Source organism: Gopherus flavomarginatus, chromosome 1, assembly GCF_025201925.1.
Source record: "Gopherus flavomarginatus isolate rGopFla2 chromosome 1, rGopFla2.mat.asm, whole genome shotgun sequence".
Taxonomy (NCBI): domain Eukaryota; kingdom Metazoa; phylum Chordata; order Testudines; family Testudinidae; genus Gopherus; species Gopherus flavomarginatus.
Genome location: NC_066617.1, coordinates 377,037,977 through 377,059,733, shown reverse-complemented (window position 1 = coordinate 377,059,733; position 21,757 = coordinate 377,037,977). Strand labels below are relative to the sequence as shown.

At 46.2% G+C, this 21,757-nt stretch overlaps 2 protein-coding genes across 2 annotated transcripts; one reads left to right on the top strand and one right to left on the bottom strand.

Annotated features, from left to right (window-relative positions):
- Window positions 1-8,933: 8,933 nt before the first annotated feature.
- On the top strand, window positions 8,934-9,899 carry LOC127037531 (olfactory receptor 52R1-like). Its single transcript, XM_050929412.1, has one exon. It carries the CDS (start codon window positions 8,952-8,954, stop codon window positions 9,897-9,899), a length of 948 nt encoding a protein of 315 aa, XP_050785369.1. The 5' UTR covers window positions 8,934-8,951.
- Window positions 9,900-11,150: 1,251 nt separating this feature from the next.
- Window positions 11,151-21,461, bottom strand: LOC127044678 (olfactory receptor 52E4-like). The gene is made up of 2 exons (XM_050939757.1): window positions 20,485-21,461; window positions 11,151-11,166 (listed from the first exon to the last, which is right to left on the bottom strand). The coding sequence occupies exons 1-2, from the start codon at window positions 21,444-21,446 to the stop codon at window positions 11,151-11,153; spliced, it is 978 nt and encodes a 325-aa protein (XP_050795714.1). The 5' UTR covers window positions 21,447-21,461.
- Between the last annotated feature and the right edge of the window lie 296 nt (window positions 21,462-21,757).

The window sequence follows — 21,757 nt, the reverse complement described above, 5'->3', positions numbered from 1 at the left end:
CCAGAGGGGGCCATGCTAAGGAGACCTGGGGAACCGCCATGCCAGGCAGAGCTGGCACGGTCACAGAAGCATCCCAGGAGCAGGCCCATGCTGGGAGCAGCCACAGCAGCCAGAGAAACAGTCGAGAGATCCAGGAGCGGCGCTAGGGTTTTTGGCACCCTAGGCGGGGGTCCTTCCGCGGCTCCCGGTCTTAGGGGCACTTTGGTGGCAGATCCCGGAGTGAGTGAAGGATCCGCCGCAGAATTACCGCCGAAGCCCCGGAGCACAGAAGGACCCCCTGCCGCCGAATTGCCGTCGAGGGTGGCGAAATGCCCCCTCCCCAAATCCTAGCGCCCTAGGCGACTGCCTAAGATGTCTAAATGGAAGCACCAGCCCTGCAGAGATCTGAGTTGGAAGCAGAGGTGTGGGCGCCCTAACCAGAGGGGCCAGAGAAGCGCCCCAGGGAGCAGGGAGTAGAGTATCAGCACTGCTGGGGCTGGAGCATTGTGGAGTCAGGTGTGGAGAGCAGCTGGGGAGAATGAGGGGGACCCTGGGCAGAGGGTCAAATGTAGGGAGGCCAGACTTGGAGGGGGAATCATTAACCCACCAGGGGTGGGAGGGAGATGACGCTGGGAAGAAGGGTCCTTGCACCCAGAGCCTGAGGGCATGTGGCCACCACCAGATCAAATGTCCAACTTGCGGCATCCCTGCAGCACAGCCAGGGACTGGGCAGAGGCCGCGGAGGTGTGAGGGAGAGACTGTGCATTGCCCTGACATTCCAGAGACAGCTGTCTGTGGTGTCGCTGTGCCCACAGAGCGGGGGTGACATGTTTTCCTCTAACCTTTCCCATTTTTTTCTTATTTTTTAAATTGGTTGCTGTTTAATAACTTGTATTTGCTTGAACTATATGCTGTGACGGAAGAGAGCACCCTGAACTGGGGACACCCTAGCCCCTGTCCTAAGTGACTATAACAAGATTGTAGGTCAAGCCCTCTGCCACCCAGGAGAGTGGACAGGGAGTCCTCGAGGTCAGGCAGGAGTGAGATAAAGGGTAAGCAAGAAGGATCGAGTCCTCATATCCTTTCATTAGTGAATTCTGCCAGGTTTGTGAATAAGCCTAGAAGGGTCCCAACAAGAGCAGGACTGTTCCCTCACTCACATCTTCAGGAATTCTTGAAAGGACTCTCCTTACTTTTCTCTTCTAAAGTGAAACTTTTCCCCTTGGAATGTTTTGCTCTGCTGCGCTACACAAGGCCCTTCACCTTTCTGCAAAAGGATAATAACCGGCTCTCTCTGCCTGCCTGAGGCTCTGTCTACACTACACACCTTACAGTGGGACAGCTGTACCATTGCACCTGCGCTGCTCTCACTTGTAGCCACTCTATGCCCATGGGACCGAGCTCTCCTGCCAGCAGAATTAAACTACTCCCAGCTTGTGGCTCCTGCTGACATAGCGCTCTCCAGACCAGCCCTTTTCTTGGGCAGGGGGTGTTTTTTCATACTCCGACAGACAAAAGTTTTACCAAGAAAAGTGCTAGTGTAGACAAAGCCTGAGTTGCATGATAGTAAGATGTCCACAAGCCCTGCAATGTTTAAGAAGAATGAAAATATCTGCTGGTCTCCTTTCTCACCAAACCCAGCTGCTTGCATAGATTTATCTCAAAACTGCCTGAATGTCTTCCCGGAGTCTGCTGCATTACCCGAGAATTTCAATGCCTTTTGGGCTTTCAGTTGTTCCACATGCAGGATAGCTCCTTCCTTCCTTCACCAAAGCCCTGTTATCTCTGGCCTCTGGTAACCCCTGGTACTAGAGGGAGATCTTGGGAATTCATAAGAAGGAAAAACAGTCTAGACTCTAACTAGGGAGGCTTGATTAGATATAAATCAGAGTTACAAAAGCTAATGGAGAGCCCTGCGCTCCCAGCTATGTGTTCAGTGGCAGCCACCATTCAATGGCCCATTCTTGCTAGCCCCAATCTAGTTGCCCTAAACAGGTGCTCTGCTCTTGAAGGCCCAGGACATTCTCCTGAGTTTGCCAAGGACCCAGCAACAGGCGCACTGAACTATATAGGGGCCTCAGGAGGCTTCCCCAGTACAAACAATAATCATAAATAATAAACACAATAATCCAGCCAAATCAAGGCCTGCCCCCATCCCTTTGCCTTGAGCTACAGACAAATGTCATACTGTCTGGGAAAGTGTGATTCAGCCTGAAACATTAGATTTCAATTCCACCTTGGAGACACTGGGAGGAAACAAACAGAGATGAAGAGAAGAAATCCAATGCAAACACAAATCCGGTCTCCATCCTGCCTACAGGGCTCCCCTTATTCCACAGCACCTTTAGGGTAAGGGAGACAGGCCCCTGGCTGCCCTCTATCCCTCAGTCTACACAGAAAAGGTCAGCTCCCAGACTGCTGGACTGGCAGCATAGTATGGGGAGGAGGTGAGCAGCCCTCAGTGGTGAAAGAAAAGGTGAAGGGCTGTTTAGAAAAGCTGGACATGCACAAGTCCATGGGGCCGGATACAGTGCATCTGAGGGTACTGAGGGAGTTGGCTGATGTCACTGCAGAGCCATTGGCTATTATTGTTCAAAACTTGTGGTGATTGGGGGAGGTCTTGGACAACTGGAAAAAGGCAAACATAGTGTCCATCTTTAAAAAAGAAAAGGAGGAGAATCCAGGGAACTACAGACTAGTCAGTCTCACCTCTGTCCCCAGAAAAATCATAAAACAGCTCCTCAAGGAATTCATTTAGAAGCACTTGGAGGAGAGGAAGGTGATCAGGAAAAGTAAACATGGATTCACCAAGGGCAAATCATGTCTGACCAACCCGATTGCCTTCTATGTCTAGTTGGCAGCCACCATTCAGCACTGGTGAGGCCACATCTGGGGTATTGCATCTAGTTTTGGTCCCCCCACTACAGAAGGGAGATGTACAAATTGGAGAGAGTCCAGCAGAGGGCAATATACATGATTAGGGGGCTGGGGCATATGACTTATGAGACGAGGCTGAGGGAGTTGGGCTTATTTAGTCTGCAAAAGAGAAGAGTGAGAGGGGCAGGGGGATTTGATAGCAGCCTTCAACTACCTGAAGGGGGGATCCGTGGTAGCAGATGACAGAACAAGGAGCAATGGTCTCAAGTTGCAGTGGGGGAGGTCTAGACTGGATATTAGGAAACACTATTTCACTAGGAGGGTGGTGAAGCACTGGAATGGGTTACCTAGGGAGGTGATGGAATCTCCATCCTTAGAGGTTTTTAAGGCTCAGCTTGACAAAGCCCTGGCTGGGATGATTTAGTTGTGCTTGGTCCTGCTTTGAGCAGGAAATTGGACTAGATACCTCTTGAGTTCTCTTCCAGCCCTAATCTTCCATGATTTTATCCACAGGAACATTCTGCTGGTGTTACTTTTAATAAGTCTGTTCCCCCAAGTGACCCCAGTGACTGTGATGTGATGCCAGGTTTCTGAGTGGGAGTAAAAGTGAAGTCCTGGAGTTCACACTTCCCAGGAGTGGGGAGCTGACAAACTCTGGCTATTCCTGCAAAGCTCAGATTCCCCTTGAGAGGATGGTGAAGGCTCAGGCTCCCTCTGCCAGCCTGCTACAGTGTGAGTCCATTTCGCTCTTGGTGTGACAGAGAGGCCATGGCTGTGGCAGGGAAGTCAGGTCTCCTGGGTTCTGTCTGTCATCTTGCCACTCATTCTCTCTGTGACCTTCACCAAGTCACATCTCCAGTGCCTCAGATTCATTACCTGTACAATGGGGATATGTTGGTAGTGACTTTCCTTTGCTAGTTGTTTTCAGGATCCTTCAATGAAAGATGCTGCACAGTATGATGATAGTTACTGATGAGAATTACTGATCTGTGATCCCTTAGCAACAGCCCCGTCGCTTTGCAGAAAGTGTTCCTTTCTCCCTTCAGACATCTGTCTCCAGAGCTGTCTATCTATTATCTACTTAGCCATTCTGGACATATACAGTGTATCTAACCTATGGAGACATAGGCATTATCCTTCGTTTTCTTAGTGATCAACCATGATTTTAAATATACACAAATACACAGAGCAGCCAATTCCTCTCTGACTCAGCACAGAGCCCATGAGTTCTCATCTCCCTTTGGGAAGGTCTCTTAATTACTGTTTATTCCTAAAGCTGGACAAAAAACACAGAAGCACAGGCAAGCTTGTATCCAGCCTGTTTACATTCAGATGCCACATCTCTGCTCGAGGCTGAGCTAACCCCTCTGGGATTTCACAGAGCTGTATTATAAATGGTGCACACACCTGTGTTGCTCTCGGCCTCAGATATTGATGCAGATGCTGCAGTGAGAGAGGTGTGGGACACGGCTACCTGAAGGGGATTCCCAGGGAAGACACTTCCATCTCACAATTCACAGATACCCATCTCCTGCTGAGGAGCTCACCTGGTCAACAAACCCAGTGCAGCATGGGACTGATTTGATAGAGAGTAAGTCTGCAGAACTTTCCACTCTCCGCAGCTTTAAATATCCCAGGGCTCTTGCCACAGGTGACAAGTTGGCTCCAGAATCATTGGTCAAAATGTCCCTCTTGTCTGGGTCCCCGTGGCTGATAGCCTCCAGCCCCAATGTGTTGCATTTCAGTGGCACAGGGGATCCTTCATGATGAAAGATGTCAGTAGATAGACAATACAAAATCAAATTCTGAGGTCCTGGCTCGTACGTTACTCAGGCCAGTTTAGGCAAAACTCCCCTTGGAGCCAGCTGTGAGTTAATGCACAGACTCTCACCTCCTCCTCTTCCATCATAGGGCTCTTACTGCTAATTGGGGGGGGCTGTTCCCTGAATTGTATCTGCTGTAAGGCATGTAGGTACTATTCCTCACTGCCAAGACCTCTTCTTCCCTAGCTTCATTAGAGAAATTTCAGTCCAAATGGTTAAAGTTTGGCACACTGAAAATGAGGTCTTATAATTGAAGGTGTGAGACGACCTTAACTAAGATGGATACCACTAGCACAACTTACAATGGCCAATCCATTTGTAAATCCCATTCAGCTAAGCTCGTTGCTCCAATAATGCCTGTGGCAAGGAGTTCCACAGGCCAAATATATATTATGGAAAAAAAATATTTTGTCAATATTATATGTGCAGACTGTCAATGTAACTGAACGTTCCCTTGTTCATGTGTTATGAGACAGAGTAAATATAAATGTTTGATCTACTTTTTTATTGATAGAGTCATAGAGTTTAAGGCCAGAAGGGACATTTAGATCATCCAGTCTGACCTCCTGTATAACACAGACCATTAAATTTCACCGTTACCCCTGTATAAGCCCAGATTTATGTTTGACTAAGAACTGGTCTACATGAGAATGTTAAATCACAGAACCATAAAAGCACAGCGTAATCTAACCTAGTCCCCTGCTGAGATGCAGGATTTGTCGTTTGTAAGCCATCCAACACAGCTGGTTATCCAGCCTCCTTTGGACACCTTGCAGTGAAGGCGCTTCCACAAACTCCCTAGTTATGTGTTCCATATTCCTCCTGTTCTTACAGTTAGGAAGTTTTTCCTGAGATTTTTTCTAAATCTGCTCTGCTGTTGCTGCAAGCTATTGCCTGTTGTCCTGCCCTCTGTGACCAAAGAGAACATTTTTTCTTCATCTTTTTTATGGCAGCATCTCAAGTATCTGAAGACCACTGTCATGTCCCCATAAGACTCCTCTTTTCCATGCTAAGCATACCCAGTTCCTTCAGTGTTTGCCCTTATGGCTTGCATTCCATCCCCTTGATCAACCTTGTCACTCACCTCTGGATCCTTTCCAGTTTCTCTACAAGCTTCCTATACGTTGGTGAATAGAACTGAACATCGTACTCCAGCTCAGGCCTAACCAACACCGAGTAGAGCAGTACTATCACCTCCTGTGACTTGCAAGCTCTGCCTCTGCTAGTGCAAAAGAAAATTGCATTACCTTTTTGTGCAACAGAAAAAAATCTGTCAGAGATGTATCTGTATCAACCTAACCCTGCGTTAGCATGAGGTCAACGGAGGAATACTTTCATCGACCTAGCTACCACCCCTCAAGAGGTGGATGAACTAGGCTGATGGGAAAACCCTGGCTGTCACTACGAGTACTTTTTTCAGAGTAGCAGCCATGTTAGTCTGTATCCGCAGGAAGAACAGGAGTACTTGTGGCACCTTAGAGACGAACAAATTAATTTGAGCATAAGCTTTCATGAGCTAAAACCAATTTCATCGGATGCATGTAGTGGAAAATACAGAAGGAAGATATATATATATATATATATATATATATATATATATATATATATATATATATATACAGGGAACATGAACCAATGGGTGTTACCATACACACTATAAGGAGAGTGATCAGTTAAGGTGAGCTATTATCAGCAGGAGAGAAAAAGAACTGTTTGTAGTGGTAATGAAAATGGCCCATTTCCAGCAATTGACAAGGAGATGTGAGGAACCATAGGGGGTTCTGTTTACACAGAAGTGCTATGGCAGTGTATCATAAACCTAGTCCCAGATTTGGACCTTAGCATCCAAAATATGGGGGTTAGCATGAAAATCTCCAAGCTTAGTTACCAGCTTGGACCTGGTAAAGCTGCCACCACCCAAAAAATTAGAGTGTTTTGGGGCACTCTGGTTCCCCCAAAAATCTTCCCTGGGGACCCCAAGACCCAAATCCCTTGAGTCTCACAACAAAGGGAAATAAACCTTTTCCCTTCCCCCCTCCAGGTGTTCCTGGAGAGACACACAGAAGCAAGCTCCGTGAATCTAAACAGAGGGATTCCACCCTCCCCGTTTCCAGCCTTGGAAAACAGAAGTACCGAGAGCTAATCTCTCTCTCCCCCCTCACCCAGAGGGAATGCAAAGTCAGGCTAGTAAATCTAACACACACAGATTTCCCCCTGACTTCTTCCTCCCACCAATTCCCTGGTGAGCACAGACTCAATTCCCTGGAGTTCCCCACTAAAGAAAAACTCCAACAGGTCTTAAAAAGAAAGCTTTATGTAAAAAGAAAGAAAAATACATAAAAATGGTCTCTCTGTATCAATGTGACAAATACAGGGTCAATGGCTTAAAAGAAATATGAATAAACAGCCTTATTCAAAAAGAATACAATTCAAAACACTCCAGCAACTATACCCAGGTAAATACAAAAGAAAACAATAGAAACCTTACTGCCTTACTATATTTGTACTTACAACTTGGAAACAGAAGATTAGAAAGCAGGAAACAGAAATCCTCTCATAGCCGAGAGAGAGACAGACAGAAGACCCAAAAACAAAGGACTCACACACAACCTTCCCTCCACCCAGTCCTGAAAAAGTCTGGTTTCCTGATTGGTCCTCTGGTCAGTTGTTTCAGATTACTTCTTTCCAGGTGAAAGAGACGTTAACCCTTAGCTATCTGTTTATGACACAGTGCCACTGTAGCGTTTTAAGTGTAGATGAGCCCTCAAGCAGATCTTCCAGGAAAGTATCCACTCTGGGTCTGCAGACATGGGGAACTGTAGAATCCACCACTTCCTATCGCAGTTTGTTCCAAAGGTTAATCACCATCAGTGCTAAACATTTGGCCTTTTTTTCCAGCTGGAATTTGTCTGGTTTCAGCTTCCAGCCATTGGACCTTGCTCTGCCTTTCTTCTCTAGATTACAAAGCCAATTAGTCCTCATGAAAGTCTCCGTTTGATCATATTTTTCATAAGTGGATGAAGCTCTTTAAATAACTCCCACTCTGTGAGACATTTTCTCCAGTCTCCAATCATTTCTGTGGCTCTTTTCTCAATCCTCTCCAAGTTTTCAACATCCTTTTTGAAATGTGGACCCCAGAATTGGATGCAGTCATTTTAACCAATGCCACATGCAGAGGTAAAGTCCTTCCCCTGCTTTCCAACTCACTCCACCCTCTGCATGCATCCAAGGATCGCATCAGCCCTTTTGGCCACAGCATCGCGATGGGAGCTCACGATGAGCTGGGTGTCCACAATGATTCCTGAATCCTTTTCAGGGTCCCTGTACTCCATAATACAGTGCCCTAGTCTGTCGATCAGGCCTGCGTTCTCTGTTCCAAGAGGATAACTTTGCATTTGAGTGTATTAAAACATTTTTTTCCTCATGGGCCCAGCCGACCAAACACTCCACATCAGTCAGTATGCCTGCCCTGGCCTTCTCATTGTAAACACTCTGTCAGTCTTTGGATCATCTGCAGATTTTATCTGCAGTGATTTTCCATTTCCTTCCACGTCATTTATGAAAACTTTGAATAGCATTAGGCCTAGAATTTATCTCTGCAGAACCCCACTAAAAACGACCCTATTCACTGACAATAGCCTATTGACAACTGCTTTCTGAGATCTCTCAATTAGCCAGCTTTTAGTTCCTTTTACGTGTGCACTGCTGACATTGAAGTGTTCATATTTTAATCTGAATAGTTTCCCCTACTAAATCAAATGTCTCAGAGAAATCAAATGTTATTGCATCTGTGCTGTTCCCTTGATCAGCCAAACATGAAATCTCATAAAAGGATGAAATCAGCTGTATTTGACAAGACCTGTTTCCATAAACCATGTTTCTGACTTGAATGAATTATATTCCTAGACTATTTTTTTAACTACTCCAATACCAGCTTTTCCATTACTTCCTTACCTTCTCAAATATTTTTTTAAATGTTCCTTTCATATTTTAATTATTTACATTTAATACAGAAGTGTCCTGTATTTGCTTTTTTCTTGTTTTTGTTTTGGCTTTGCTGCTCTTTGATTGCATAATGGCTTCAATGAGATTTGTGAATGATGGGTCAGTTTGTAACTCTAAGGTTCTACTGTAGATGTGGTGCATGTAGTGTATCATATTAACATTATGTATCCATCCAGGCATTTGTCCTGCGACCATCATCCTAGACCCTGGGCACATAAAGAAAGTCAAGAGGACATACAGTACATACAGGAATTTCTCCCCAGCTACATGTCAGATTCCAACACAACCAACTTCATAAACCCCTCCACCTTCATCCTGCTGGACATTCCTGACCTGCAGATGGCCCAAGTCTGGATCTCCATACCCTTCTGCATCATGTATGCCATAGCCATCTTGGGGAACTTCATCATCCTGTTCATTGTGAAGAGGGAGACGAGCCTCCATGAGCCCATGTACTATTTCCTCTGCATGCTGGCCATCACCGACCTGGTCCTGTCCACTTCCACTCTACCCAAAATGCTGAGCATCTTCTGGTTCAATTCTAGGGAGATCAATTTCAGTGCCTGCCTCACCCAGATGTACTTCATTCACTGCTTCTCAGTGATGGAGTCTGGGATTTTCGTGGCCATGGCTTGGGATCGCTACGTGGCCATCTGTGATCCCCTGAGACATTCCATTATCCTGACAAACCCCATGGTGGCCAAGATCAGCCTGGCTGTGGTGTTGCGCGGTAGCATGCTCGTACTGCCCTATCCCCTCCTGGTGAGGCAGTGGCCATATTGCAGAACCAACATCATCCCCCACACCTACTGTGAGCACATAGCCGTGGTGAAGCTGGCCTGCACAAACATCCGCATTAGTAGTTACTATGGCCTCTTCGTGGCATTTTTGGTGACCGGTCTGGATGTATTTTTTATCGCTGTGTCCTATATCCAGATCCTCAGGGCCATCTTCAGCCTCCCCACAAAGGATGCCCGGCTGAAGACTTTTGGGACCTGCACCTCCCACCTCTGTGTCATCTTAATCTTTTACATTCCATCTCTCTTCTCCTTCCTCATGCACCGGTTTGGGCACAATTTGGCCCTGCATTTCCACATTCTTATTGCCAATGTGTACCTCCTGGTGCCCCCCATGCTAAATCCCATCATCTATGGGGTGAGGACCAAACAGATCTGGAACAGGCTGCTCCAACTCTTTACTCATACAGGGACCTAAAGATTTTTCTCCTTGTGCTTTCACTCTCAGACTGAGGTCCACTGGCTGGTGACATGGTGCCAGACCCTCTTTCTGAATCATTTACTGGACAGTCAAAGAGACATTAAATCCTTTCCTGACTGTACTGTGCTTTGTCAGCATGATAAACTGGGGAATTTGTCTTGTACAGCTCATATGGTTTCCACTTTACAAGTGCTGGTAAATGAAATATTGAGACTTTGCTTCCTACCCTGTTTCTTCCACCAAGGCCTCCCCTCTGCCCCATCTCCTTCCCCAATTCCCCTCCATCTGAGTAGCCTAGTCCATCAAGGCCGAGGGACTCACCCCGTCGTTTTCTCCTCTCTTCCCCTCCCTCATAACTCTCTAGATTGTCTCCACCTCCCTCCCTGCCCAGACTGTGCTCCCTCTGCTCTGGGTCTGAGACATGCGCTTCTGCAGCTCAGGATGATCAGGGGTGACATGAATTAATAACCCAAAGCCTCCCCCACACTGCAGCAACTGAACACCATCAGATCCCCTTTTTGACCATACTTTCTGGTTCAAAACTGGGTAGCTGACAACCCTAAGTGGCACCCAGAAGCAGAAGCCAAAACCTTGACTGTCTGGGTAAAACCCAGATGGGTGGAAACTATGTTAGCTCATGTCTGATTGAGTTAAACCTCTGTATCCTTATGTCTTTGGGCTTTTCCTGTGCTCTTCACTCACGTAGCTTATGCAAAGGGGCAGGATGCTGAGATGGAGGCATCTGTCTATAAATCGGCTGGTCATCAAAGACTATCAGCACTTAATGAGATATCGCCCAGACAGAAGAAAGAAGTAACTGTATTCTAGATAAAAGCCAGTTTTCTCCAATGTCTCTGCAGGGGGTGGACGCGGAAGGAATGGCACCTCCCCTGAAGAGTGAACAGAGAGGGGAGAGTTTGGTCCAGCCCTTTATAAACAGAGAGATTGGATGAGCCAGAAGAAGCTGGGGTAGGAGAGAAGGACAAGGGCAGAGGAGGGGACTCTGGTTGCAGGGCTCTGGCTGCAGCACAGAGACAGACTCCAGCTGGAGGAGGAGCCAGGAGTTCCAGGAGGTGACCCCTGGGAACCCCAGAATGGGTCTGACTAAATCTCAAAGAAAGCTCCAGAGTGGTGAAGAGACAGAGGCAGGGAATGGCATGTAGGTGTTGTATTCTGTTTAACTGGATCGGGGTATCTCTTGTGGAATTGTTTTAGCAGCCCTCTTTGGAAGGCCTGGGTCTGTTTGCTTTAACGATCCTGTGCCCTGAAACAGAGAAACTGGAAACAGAGTGCGCCCAAGGGGGAGCTTTGGGCAGGGGGTGCGGAAGCAATTGGAGAGTCTGGGGAAGCAGCCTAGTCTCAGGGCCTTGGCGAGCAGATCTCAGTTCCCAGAGAGAGGCGCTAGAATGGAAGCTGCATCCCAAAAGTGGGCCTAGAAGCCCAGAGCCAGAGGCAAGGCCTGCACAGTGCTTGGACTCCAAATCACATGGAGCCATTGTGGGGGCCCAAACACTGCCATTGGGCGGGTGTCGAGCTGTGGGAGCTTGTGCAAGGCTGTGACAGAAAACCTGGAGCTGCTGCTCGGATGCTAGGGGACTATGCATGGAAGTGGAGAAGGCCTGGGCGATCCCAAACCTCAGGGGAGGTGTCCACAAGATGTTCTCTTCACCCAAATGTGGCCCATTTTCCTCTGCCCTCGGTGCTCTGATTCCTGGACTGATCCAGCCAGGTTGTCCTGTAGGAAATGTTCCCTGATCCAGGCAGTGACAGTTTGGGTTCAGGGAGGTGGTTTGTCTCTCCCTTGGAAACTCTCTCTCTCCTCATGCATTTTGGTCCATCTCTCACTTTCCTTTGTAACTCACCCCCACCACCACAAACACAGACACCTCCTTCTCTCTGACACTTCGAATGTGCCTTCTGTGACACGCTACACCTCGGGGATTCCCCTGTAAACCCCATATTTTTCATTTACATACAATTGTGATATTGCATATAAAGCATGCCATGTAAGATATCAGGTGAAAGGTTGTGACCTAGTAAAAGTCACTGTTCTATCTAAACATCTATATCATTAGTGCATATGAAATTATACGATTGTGATGTATGGTTGTCAGTAAAACATGCTGTAAATTGGGGAATTGGCCAGATATTAGCTCCCCAGAGGCAACAGCAAGGAAAATAATGAATGCTATAAAACAGAACACAATGGCCACATTCTTGGCCTTTCTCCTTCTCCCACTTATGCTGCAAGCAACAATGACACTCTGAAGACTGAAGACTCCAACAGAGGAAACTGGCCCAGGTTTCAAGGGAGAAACCTGTGTATATCCAGTGGGGTGAGAAAAACTGGTTAATCTAGATGTTGCCCAGTATAATAGGGTTGAGAGTTTAGACTGCTTGCCTATATTTTCTTTTCTCTCAATAATCACTTTTGTCATAAATAAACTTGTTTTCTGTTTATCTTTGCCAGTGAGTTTGTCTGAAGTGTTTGGTAAATCTGCTCAGGTTTATAGAGGCTGGTGTATTATCACTTTCTATTCATGAACCAGCTCATATATACACCTTAGACATTAGGTATATTCTTAAGGTACCACGCTTCTTGTTTAGTACTTGTAGCATGTCCAGGCCTGGATGTTTTTGGACCTATTGTGTAGGTCCAAAAACATCCAGGCTGTAACCACAATAGGTCCCAGGAGGTCCAGTCCGGGGGCAAGCCAAGTGTCTGGTTTCTTTGCCCATTCACTGCTGCCTTCTGAAGGGAGTTGCACATACTGGCCAGATTTGAAACAGCTATCTTGTGTAACATATACCAAGGGCAGATCCCAGGAAGCTGCATCAGGTATGTTTGACAGGAGGATTAATGTTGGGAGTCACATTTCATAGAATCATAGATTATTAGGGTTGGCAAGGAAAGATTATTAGGTTTGCCTCAGGAGATCATCTAGTCCACCCCCTTGCTCAAAGCAGGACCAATCACCAAATGGCCCCCTCAAGGACTTAACTCACAACCCTGGGTTTAGCAGGCCAATGCTCAAACCACTGAGCTATCCCTCCCCTCAATTTTTATTATTATTATTATTATTATTTTATTTGTTACATACAATGATACAATATAAACAAAATGAATTAATTTATGCATTTTAATTCTGGTTTTATGAACCCATGTTGGAATTTCTTGCACTTTCACAGAGGTATTTGTATGGGCAATACCATGACCTAATTTTTCTCCTGTACGTCCGCCCAAGAGGGGGTCTCTGGAGGGTCCAGGACTTATGAGGTGCACTTCTATGAGGAACCAGTATGCTTTGCTGAAGTAAAGAGTGAATAATGTCACCTACCGCATCCAAGGCCTCAGATTTGAGGGAGATTGCTTGGTAAGTGGAGGAAATTGACTGGTAACCTGGATGGGTGGGCAAAGATGAGCAGGCATCAAACTGAAAGACAGCTTATTTTCTGCCCAAACAGAGGGGAACTTGGAACATAATTCTTGAAAAGGGTTAGACGTATCCCAAGTAAGAGCCACAGATTTGGCAGCTGCAACAGAAGAGAGGGATGTATCATTGCGGAGGGGGTTGGTATGAGTACACAGAAGTTTATGAGTAACTGGACTCTGAGCGAGGTTAAGAATTGCTGCAAGGTCGCAGAGGACGTCCATGCCCAGAATAATCCCCTCTGCATTTGGAGCTACATAAAAAAAGACTGAGTCCAGAAGAATAGATTTGATTTTACAAGAACAGGGGAGCTTTTATAAGCTGTGAGCTGTGCGCCTCCTACCCTTGAAATAGTAATATACTGTTTAGTAGTGGGGAGGGGGAGGTCAGTAATGGAAACAGACGCTTACCAGTCCAGGATAATTGTGCATGGCCTGCCCCTTATCCATGCCTGTAAGTGTGGCCTCAAGGGATTTATATCTGCATCAGCAGCACTGACAGGCAAGGGGGAGCACTGGGACATAACGGGTCATGCGATTTAAAAGCCTGGCCATTTCCGCTTTACTCAGGTGTGAGGAACGGTTGTCAGTCAGTTGAGACACTGATTGGGGCTGTTGTTGGTTACCCAGGGTTATTTGGCTTGGACACTCGGCTGCCCAGTGTCTGGTCTTTCCTCACACAAAACATTGGGAGATGGCGGGGGGTAGTGGGGACAGGACCAGGACCAGGTTGAAAAGTCAGTGAAGTATTGCAGGGATTCAACTGGTCATGATTCTGTCCTGACCTGGCTTTAGGGTTTTGCGCCTGCAGTTTTTTGAGTATGTTGCCAGATGCTACCGGTGTGGTGCTCTGCTCTATTCAATGTTGAGATCAGTCAGCTGCATGCGTGTGCTCCCTCTGTGTGCTGTCCCAGCTCTGCGCAGAGAACTGACCCAACAGACCCTGAGAGAACCCCCAATGACCACAGGCTCTTGTAAGGTACGAAGGCACCCGGCCAGGTTTATTTTTGAAGAGAAACACAGTCTCCAGCTCCCCGAATCAGAGATCCAAGGTACTGCTAAGGTGCTGCTAGCTAGTACATCTGTGCTCCCTGGCAATGGACCGGCTCAGTCAATGGCAGGACTTTCCATTGCCCCTAGACCAGAAAAAGACACCACTCAACGGTGAATTCTTACACACAGGTACAAATCAATCCCGATGTATTGGGATGCAACCGCTCTACGTAGCAAGATGCCGCCTCTCACCTCGTACATTTTGGTTCAAACAAAACAGCTCTATCCATCATATTACCCTTTGGCCCTGTCATTGGGATGGGTCACCCTGTTCCTTGTTATCCGTGTGGAGTGTACGAGTATACGAATGTTCTGATCTCTGGTGACCAGTACCTGATAGATATGTCTGTTTGCAGCATCAGCCCTATCCTTGCCAGCTTCTGTGAGCAGGGCCTGCCTCTGGCTCACAATTAACTTTGCTTTATGTGAGCAAAGTCTTGGCCATTACTTTAGTTCAGGCCTTAGGCCTCATACCGGGCCTTTGATACCAAGGTTTCGATCTCAGGGCCTCCTCTTACTACACCTGAGACACCCACAATTATAGCCGCCTACGTTATCTTTTGCTGTTACCACAGCAACACGAGCAGCTTTGCTCGTTATCCCTTTGGCCTGTCTGACTTTGCATTCAGAGGGCTACATAAATATGGATTCATAATCAGAGCCTGGGTTCACTCCCAAATTAAGGGCTGTTTGCAGGTGGGAGTTAAAACCTTCCTTTAACATCTTTTTGGGGGGTGGGGTCTACAATGCTTGCATGGCTGGAATACATCTCCCACTTTCTTTCCCAGTATTGAGAGGCCAGCTTGTCCTTGCTTTGTACGCAGCCCATGATCAGTTCCCAATTACTGGCTCTGTTCCCCAAGGCTTCTTGGACGGTTTCCTTAAACTGAGTGCAGGCACAGGTCATATCATTGTGAGATTCAAATTTAACAGAGGTCCAAACGCCGTTTTGCTGCCCTTCTGTAGGGATGTTGGCCCATGATAGATTGGAGCATTTAGCTTTTGTTAAGGTATAAAGATCCCTGGGATGTAACGTATAGGTGGTAACCATCTGGCTTATTCTTTTCCAGAATATCAAATTTGGGTCTTTGGGCTTTAGATCAGGGAGATCTTTTAGTAAAGCTCTCATTTCCTCTGTGCTGAGAGGAGTGTACTTTTAGGTATTATTATCCACTCCATTTCACCTGTCCCTGACCACCAGGTGAGGCCAAGGGAGCACTGCCACTTAATTTTGGGTTTAAAGGGGGGCAGGAGGAGGAGGAGGGGGCCAATTATCTTGATCTTCCCCCAAGCGTGCCAGGTTCCAATTCTGAATTTGTTTCTCAAGGTGTTTCCAATTAATTTCATTTTGGTTTTTATCAGAATTACCGCTTGACTCAGGGTTAGTAAAATGGCCCTTTTGTTGTATGCTAGCAACAATACGACATGCAGAAAAGGTGGGTTCTTTTGTTCGTTTTGTTTTTTTAAGTTTTGCTTTTAGAGTCCTGTTTTCTGCTTCAAGCTCGCTCAGCTCACGGTTGCAATCTGCCTTTTGATTCAGTTCTGATATAAGAGCCTTTCGGAGTGTTTCCAACTCTTGTAATCCCTTTCATCTTGCAGCACATGATGATGCCTTTCCCTAAGCTTTCTCTTGCCTGACCAGAGTCCAGACCACCACAGCACACTATCTATCATACTCGTACCCTCATTCCTGCCTTCTTTTGCCATTATCTTTTCAATCTTCCCATGTTTCCCTTTCATAAAATCAATGAGTTTCCCTCCCGTGGAGGGCATGACTGACGTTCCCCAGGACCAGTCAATGACTCTGCCTTCTGTAGAGGGTGTCATTGGTGCACCCTGGGGCACGCCAACGGATACTTCCCCCGCCCCATGGAGGGTATTGTTGATGCTTTCTGGGGCAATTCATAAGACATTGTATCCCAGCTTTCTGAAACCCATTTACGCGACGCTTCAGGGGACACTGACTGAGCACATTCTTGTTCTCAGTTTACTGCAGCACACACTCGGGGTGCTGAGTACCTGGCAGTGCAGCCTTCGCCTCCAGCGATCCCTGCACCCTAACAATCACTGCAGCACACACCCTGGTGCTCAGTACCTGGCAGCGCAGACTTCACCTCCAGCGATCCCTGCACCCCAACAACCTTGGCCACAAACACAGTTCCGTTCAGCCCACTTACCTGTGCTCCCTATATGTGATTCATATTAAAAAAGGGGTGTGGAGGGATGCTTCAGGGATTTCTAGCCTGTGTATTGAAAACTGGGGTACTGTTTGTACCATAATATGGAGATATACCTATCTCATAGAACTGGAAGGGACCCCAAAAGGTCATCAAGTCCATCCCCCGGCCTTCACTAGCAGGATCAAGTACTGATTTTGCCCCAGTTCCCTAGGTGGCCCCCTCAAGGATTAAACTCACAAGCCTTCAGGACCAGATTTCAAAGAGAAACTGCTGAGCTTCAGTTCATCAGTAACTTTGACACCATCAGCTCAGGATTAAGGAAAGACTGTGAATGGCTATCAACTACAAAAGCAGTTTCTCCTCACTTGGTGTTCACACATCAACTGCTAGAAAAAGGCCTCATCCTCCCTGACTGAACTAACCTCCTTGTCTCTAGCCTGATTCTTGCTTGCATATTTATGCCTGCCTCTGGAAATTTCCACTACATGCATCCGACGAAGTGGGTATTCACCCACGAAAGCTCATGCTCCAATATATCTGTTAGTCTATAAAGTGCCACGGGACTCTTTGTCGCTAGTATGATGATAGTTACTGATGAGAATTACTGATCTCTGATCGCTTAGTGGCAGCCCTGGGTACCTACAGAAATTGATTGTGTCTCCTCTTAGTCATCTTTCTCCAGAACTCTCTGTCTACTATCTATCCATCCATCTGAGGTATTTACAGAGTCTCAGACCCTATGGAGAGCTAGGCACTATCCTTAGTTTTTTTTTACTAATCAACTATGATTTTTAAATATACATAAATGCACAGAGCAGCCAATTCCTCTCTGACTCAACACAGAGCCCCAGAGATCTCATCTCCCTTTGGGAAGGTCCCTTAATTACTGTTTACTCCTAAACCTGGATAAAGAGCACAGAAGTGCAGACATAGAAAAAGAAAGTTTGGCTAGAGTGTCTCCAGTGTCCAGCCTGTTTCCATTCATATGTCGCTTCTCTTCAAAAGACTGAGTGAACTGCCCTGGGATTACACAGAGTTATATTATAAACAGTGCACACCCCTGTGTCAGCTTTTGGCATGAGCTGTTGCTGTAGATCCTGGGGTGAGAGAGGTGTGGGATACGGCTACCTGAGGGTGGGATTCCGCAGGGGTCTGTTTTGGGACCTGTTCTGTTCAATATCTTCATCAACGATTTAGATGTTGGCATAGAGAGTACGCTTATTAAGTTTGCGGACGATACCAAACTGGGAAGGATTGCAATTGCTTTGGAGGACAGGGTCAAAATTCAAAATGATCTGGACAAATTGGAGAAATGGTCTGAGGTAAACTGGATGAAGTTCAATAAAGATAAATGTAGAGTGCTCCACTTAGGAAGGAACAATCAGTTTCACACATACAGAATGGGAAGAGACTGTCTAGGAAGGAGTATGGCAGAAAGAGATCTAGGGGTCAAAGTAGACCACAAGCTTAATATGAGTCAACAGCGTGATACTGTTGCAAAAAAAGCAAACGTGATTCTGGGATGCATTAACAGGTGTGTTGTAAACAAGACACGAGAAGTCATTCTTCCGCTTTACTCTGCACTGGTCAGGCCTCAGCTGGAGGATTGTGTCCAGTTCTGGGCACCGCATTTCAAGAAAGATGTGGAGAAATTGGAGAGGGTCCAGAGAAGAGCAACAAGAATGATTAAAGGTCTTGAGAACATGACTTATGAAGGAAGGCTGAAGGAATTGGGTTTGTTTAGTTTGGAAAAGAGAAGACTGAGAGGGGACATGATAGCAGTTTTCAGGAATCTAAAAGGGTGTCATCAGGAGGAGGGAGAAAACTTGTTCACCTTAGCCTCCAATGATAGAACAAGAAGCAATGGGCTTAAACTGCAGCAAGGGAGATTTAGGTTGGACATTAGGAAAAAGTTCCTAACTGTCAGGGTAGTTAAACACTGGAATAGATTGCCTAGGGAAGTTGTGGAATCTCCATTTCTGGAGATATTTAAGAGTAGGTTAGATAAATGTCTATTAGGGAAGATCTAGACAATATTTGGTCCTGCCATGAGGGCAGGGGACTGGACTCGATGACCTCTCGAGGTCCCTTCCAGTCCTGGAGTCTATCAGTCTATGAGGGGAATTCCCAAGGAAGACACTTCCATCTAGCGATTCACAGGTAACCATCTTTTGCTGAGAAGCTCACCTGCTCGACAAGCCCAGTGCAATAACATATGCATGGTGGGATAGAGAATAAGTCTGCGGTCAGAACGCTAAGGTTTTCCCATGCCATGTGCTGGGTGGTTTGTGATTGGAACAAAGGCAGCACAGGCCGCAAGGCAAAAGGATTCTAAAAGGTAGCTGCATCATCTCCATTTTGTCTTCAATCCTGCTTCTGACCTCTGGAGGGACTTTGCTACAAATTGAAGCTCTGACCAAAGGACTGAATCCCAGCTGTGGATGTTCCAGAGACTTGATTTGAACCTGCAGTTTATTTCATCACTGTTACAAGCCTGAACCAAGAACGTTGTCATTACTGTATGTAACTGATTCCATTTAACCAATTTTAACTCTCATCTATATTTCTTTCTTTTATGAATAAGCCTTTAGATTCTAAAGGATTGGCAACAGTGTGATTTGTGGGTAAGATCTGATTTGTATACTGACCTGAGTCTGGGGATTGGTTCTTTAGATCAGGGGAAAATCTTTTTCTTTTCCTAGGGGATTGGTTTTCATAAATGGTCATTCCCATAATGAGCTGCCCTTGTGGTGATACTGAGAAAGTGGAGTGTCTAAAGGAATTGGTTTGTATTGCTAATGTTTAGCGTGATGTTATTGACATAAACTGTGACTGTATAGATCATTGTTGCAACCACTGTTATATATTTGCAGCAAATATTGTACAAAGTTTGTCATGTGAGGTGTCAATAAAACATTATGATTTGCCAGTTATGATTATGCTGTCTGTATGTGTGTATCATTTTGTAGTCTAAGTTATGAATACTGGCTATGTACTTGTATCTCAAATGGATTTGATTCTAAGTTGCACCAGTGAAGCATTTGCTCAGCTTCTTGAGAAAGGACTATTCTCAGTAAGTGCCCAACCAAGAAACAACTGACAATGGACTTTGTGAAACGCCAATCCACATGTGAGCTTTCCTGGGAACGTTCAAACTAACATGTAAACAATGGCATCAGCCTGCAAACTGAGTTATTAATCGACATGTGACTTGCCCATGTGACTCCAGACTCCCCGTTGCTGCTGTTATTTTCCATACTAAGACCAAAGGGAGGTCCTTCCATGGGCAGAGAATATAAAAGGCCTCGGATACCCCTCCATCTTGTCTTCAATCCTGCTTCTTACTACTGGAGGAACCTTGCTGCAAACTGAAGCTCTGAACGAAGGACTGAATGACCCATCCAAATGGCGGTTGTACTCTAGATACTTGATTTGAACCTGTAGTTTATTCCATCATTGCTAGAAGCCTGAAACAAGAACTTTGCCAATATGTGTGTAATTGATTGCATTTAACTCATTCTAACATTCATCTATATTTCTTTCCATTTATGAATGAACGTTTGGATTTTAGATTCTAAAGGATTGGTAACAGCGTGATTTGTGGGTCAGATCTGATGTGTATATTGACCTGAGTCTGGGGCTTGATTCTTTGGAATCGAGAGAACTGTACTCTTTTATTGGGGTGTTGGTTTTCATAACTATTCATTCCCCGGACGAGTGGTGCTGGTGGTGATAAAGGGAGACTTTAGTGTCTAAGGAAATTGCTTGTGTGACTTGTGGTTAGCCAGTGGGGTAAAACCGAAGTCTTCTTTGTCTGGCTGGTTTGGTTTACCTTAGAGGTGGAAAAATCCCAGCCTAGGGCTGTGACTGCTCTGTTTAAGCAATTGGTCCTGAATTGGCACTCTCAGTTGGGTCCCACCAGAACCTCATTGTCACAGTCCCTTTATGAAAAAAGAGCCAGAGCAGCCTGTCCCGGATCTGTTTGGTTCTCACCCCATAAATGATGGGGTTTAGCATGGGGGGAACCAGGAGGTATATGTTGGCCATGAGAATGTGAAAATGCAGGGGCACATTGTGGCCAAACCTGTGTGTGAGGTAGGAGAAGAGAGCTGGGACATAAAAGGATAAAATGGCACAGAGGTGGGAGATACATGTCCCAAAAGTCTTGAGCTGGGCATCCTTTGTGGGGAGGCTGAATACAGCCCTGAGGATCTGGATATAGGACATGGCGATAAAAAACATATCCAGACCCATCCCAGAGACTGTCAAGAAGAGGCCATAGTAAATACTGACGCGAATGTCAGCGCAGGCTTGCTTCACGACAGCTATGTGTTCACAGTATGTGTGGGGGATGATGTTGGTTCTGCAATATGGCCACTGCCTCGCCAGGAAGGGATAGGGCAGTATGATTATGCAGCCACGCAGAACCACAGCCAGGCCAATCATGGCCACCACAGGGTTTGTCAGGATAGTGGAATGTCTCAGGGGATCACAAATGGCCACATAGCGATCAAAAGCCATGGCCACGAAGATCCCAGACTCCATCGCTGAGAAGCAGTGAATGAAGTACATCTGGGTGAGGCAGACACTGAAATAGATCTCCCTGGAATTGAACCAGAAGATGCTCAATGTTTTGGGCAGGATGGACGTGGACAGGACCAGGTCGGTGATGGCCAGCATGCAGAGGAAATAGTACATGGGCCCATGCAGGCTTGGATCCCTCTTCACGATGAGCAGGATAATGAAGTTCCCCAAGATGGCTATGGCGTACATGGTGCAGAAGGGGATGGAGATCCAGATATGGGCCGTCTCCAGGCCAGGAATGCCCAGCAGGATGAAGGTGGAGGGATTGGTGAAGTCGGTTTTGTTGGAATCTGACATGGGATAGGGGAGAAGGTTTCCAACTCTGAGGCAGAATGGTGTCTCCTGTATATACTATATGTTCCCCCAACTTCCTCTATGTGCCCAGGGTCTAGCGTGATGATTGCAGGACAAACACCTGAATGGAGAGACAGTGTTAATATGAGACACTACATGCACTACTGGGGGCTGTTCTCATGGGTAAAGCAGATTGGTCGCTCCTCAAACACTGAAAACTGGTATTTTCATTCTTCAGAGGAATTAATTATGAACAACTGGCCCTACTAATGCCAATTCCATACTTCATGGTGCTCCATGCAGCAATAATTCCT

Coding starts and splice junctions, on each gene's coding strand:
- LOC127037531 (XM_050929412.1), top strand. CDS start 8,952: ATGTCAGATTCCAACACAACCAACTTCATAAACCCCTCCACCTTCATC.
- LOC127044678 (XM_050939757.1), bottom strand. CDS start 21,446: ATGTCAGATTCCAACAAAACCGACTTCACCAATCCCTCCACCTTCATC.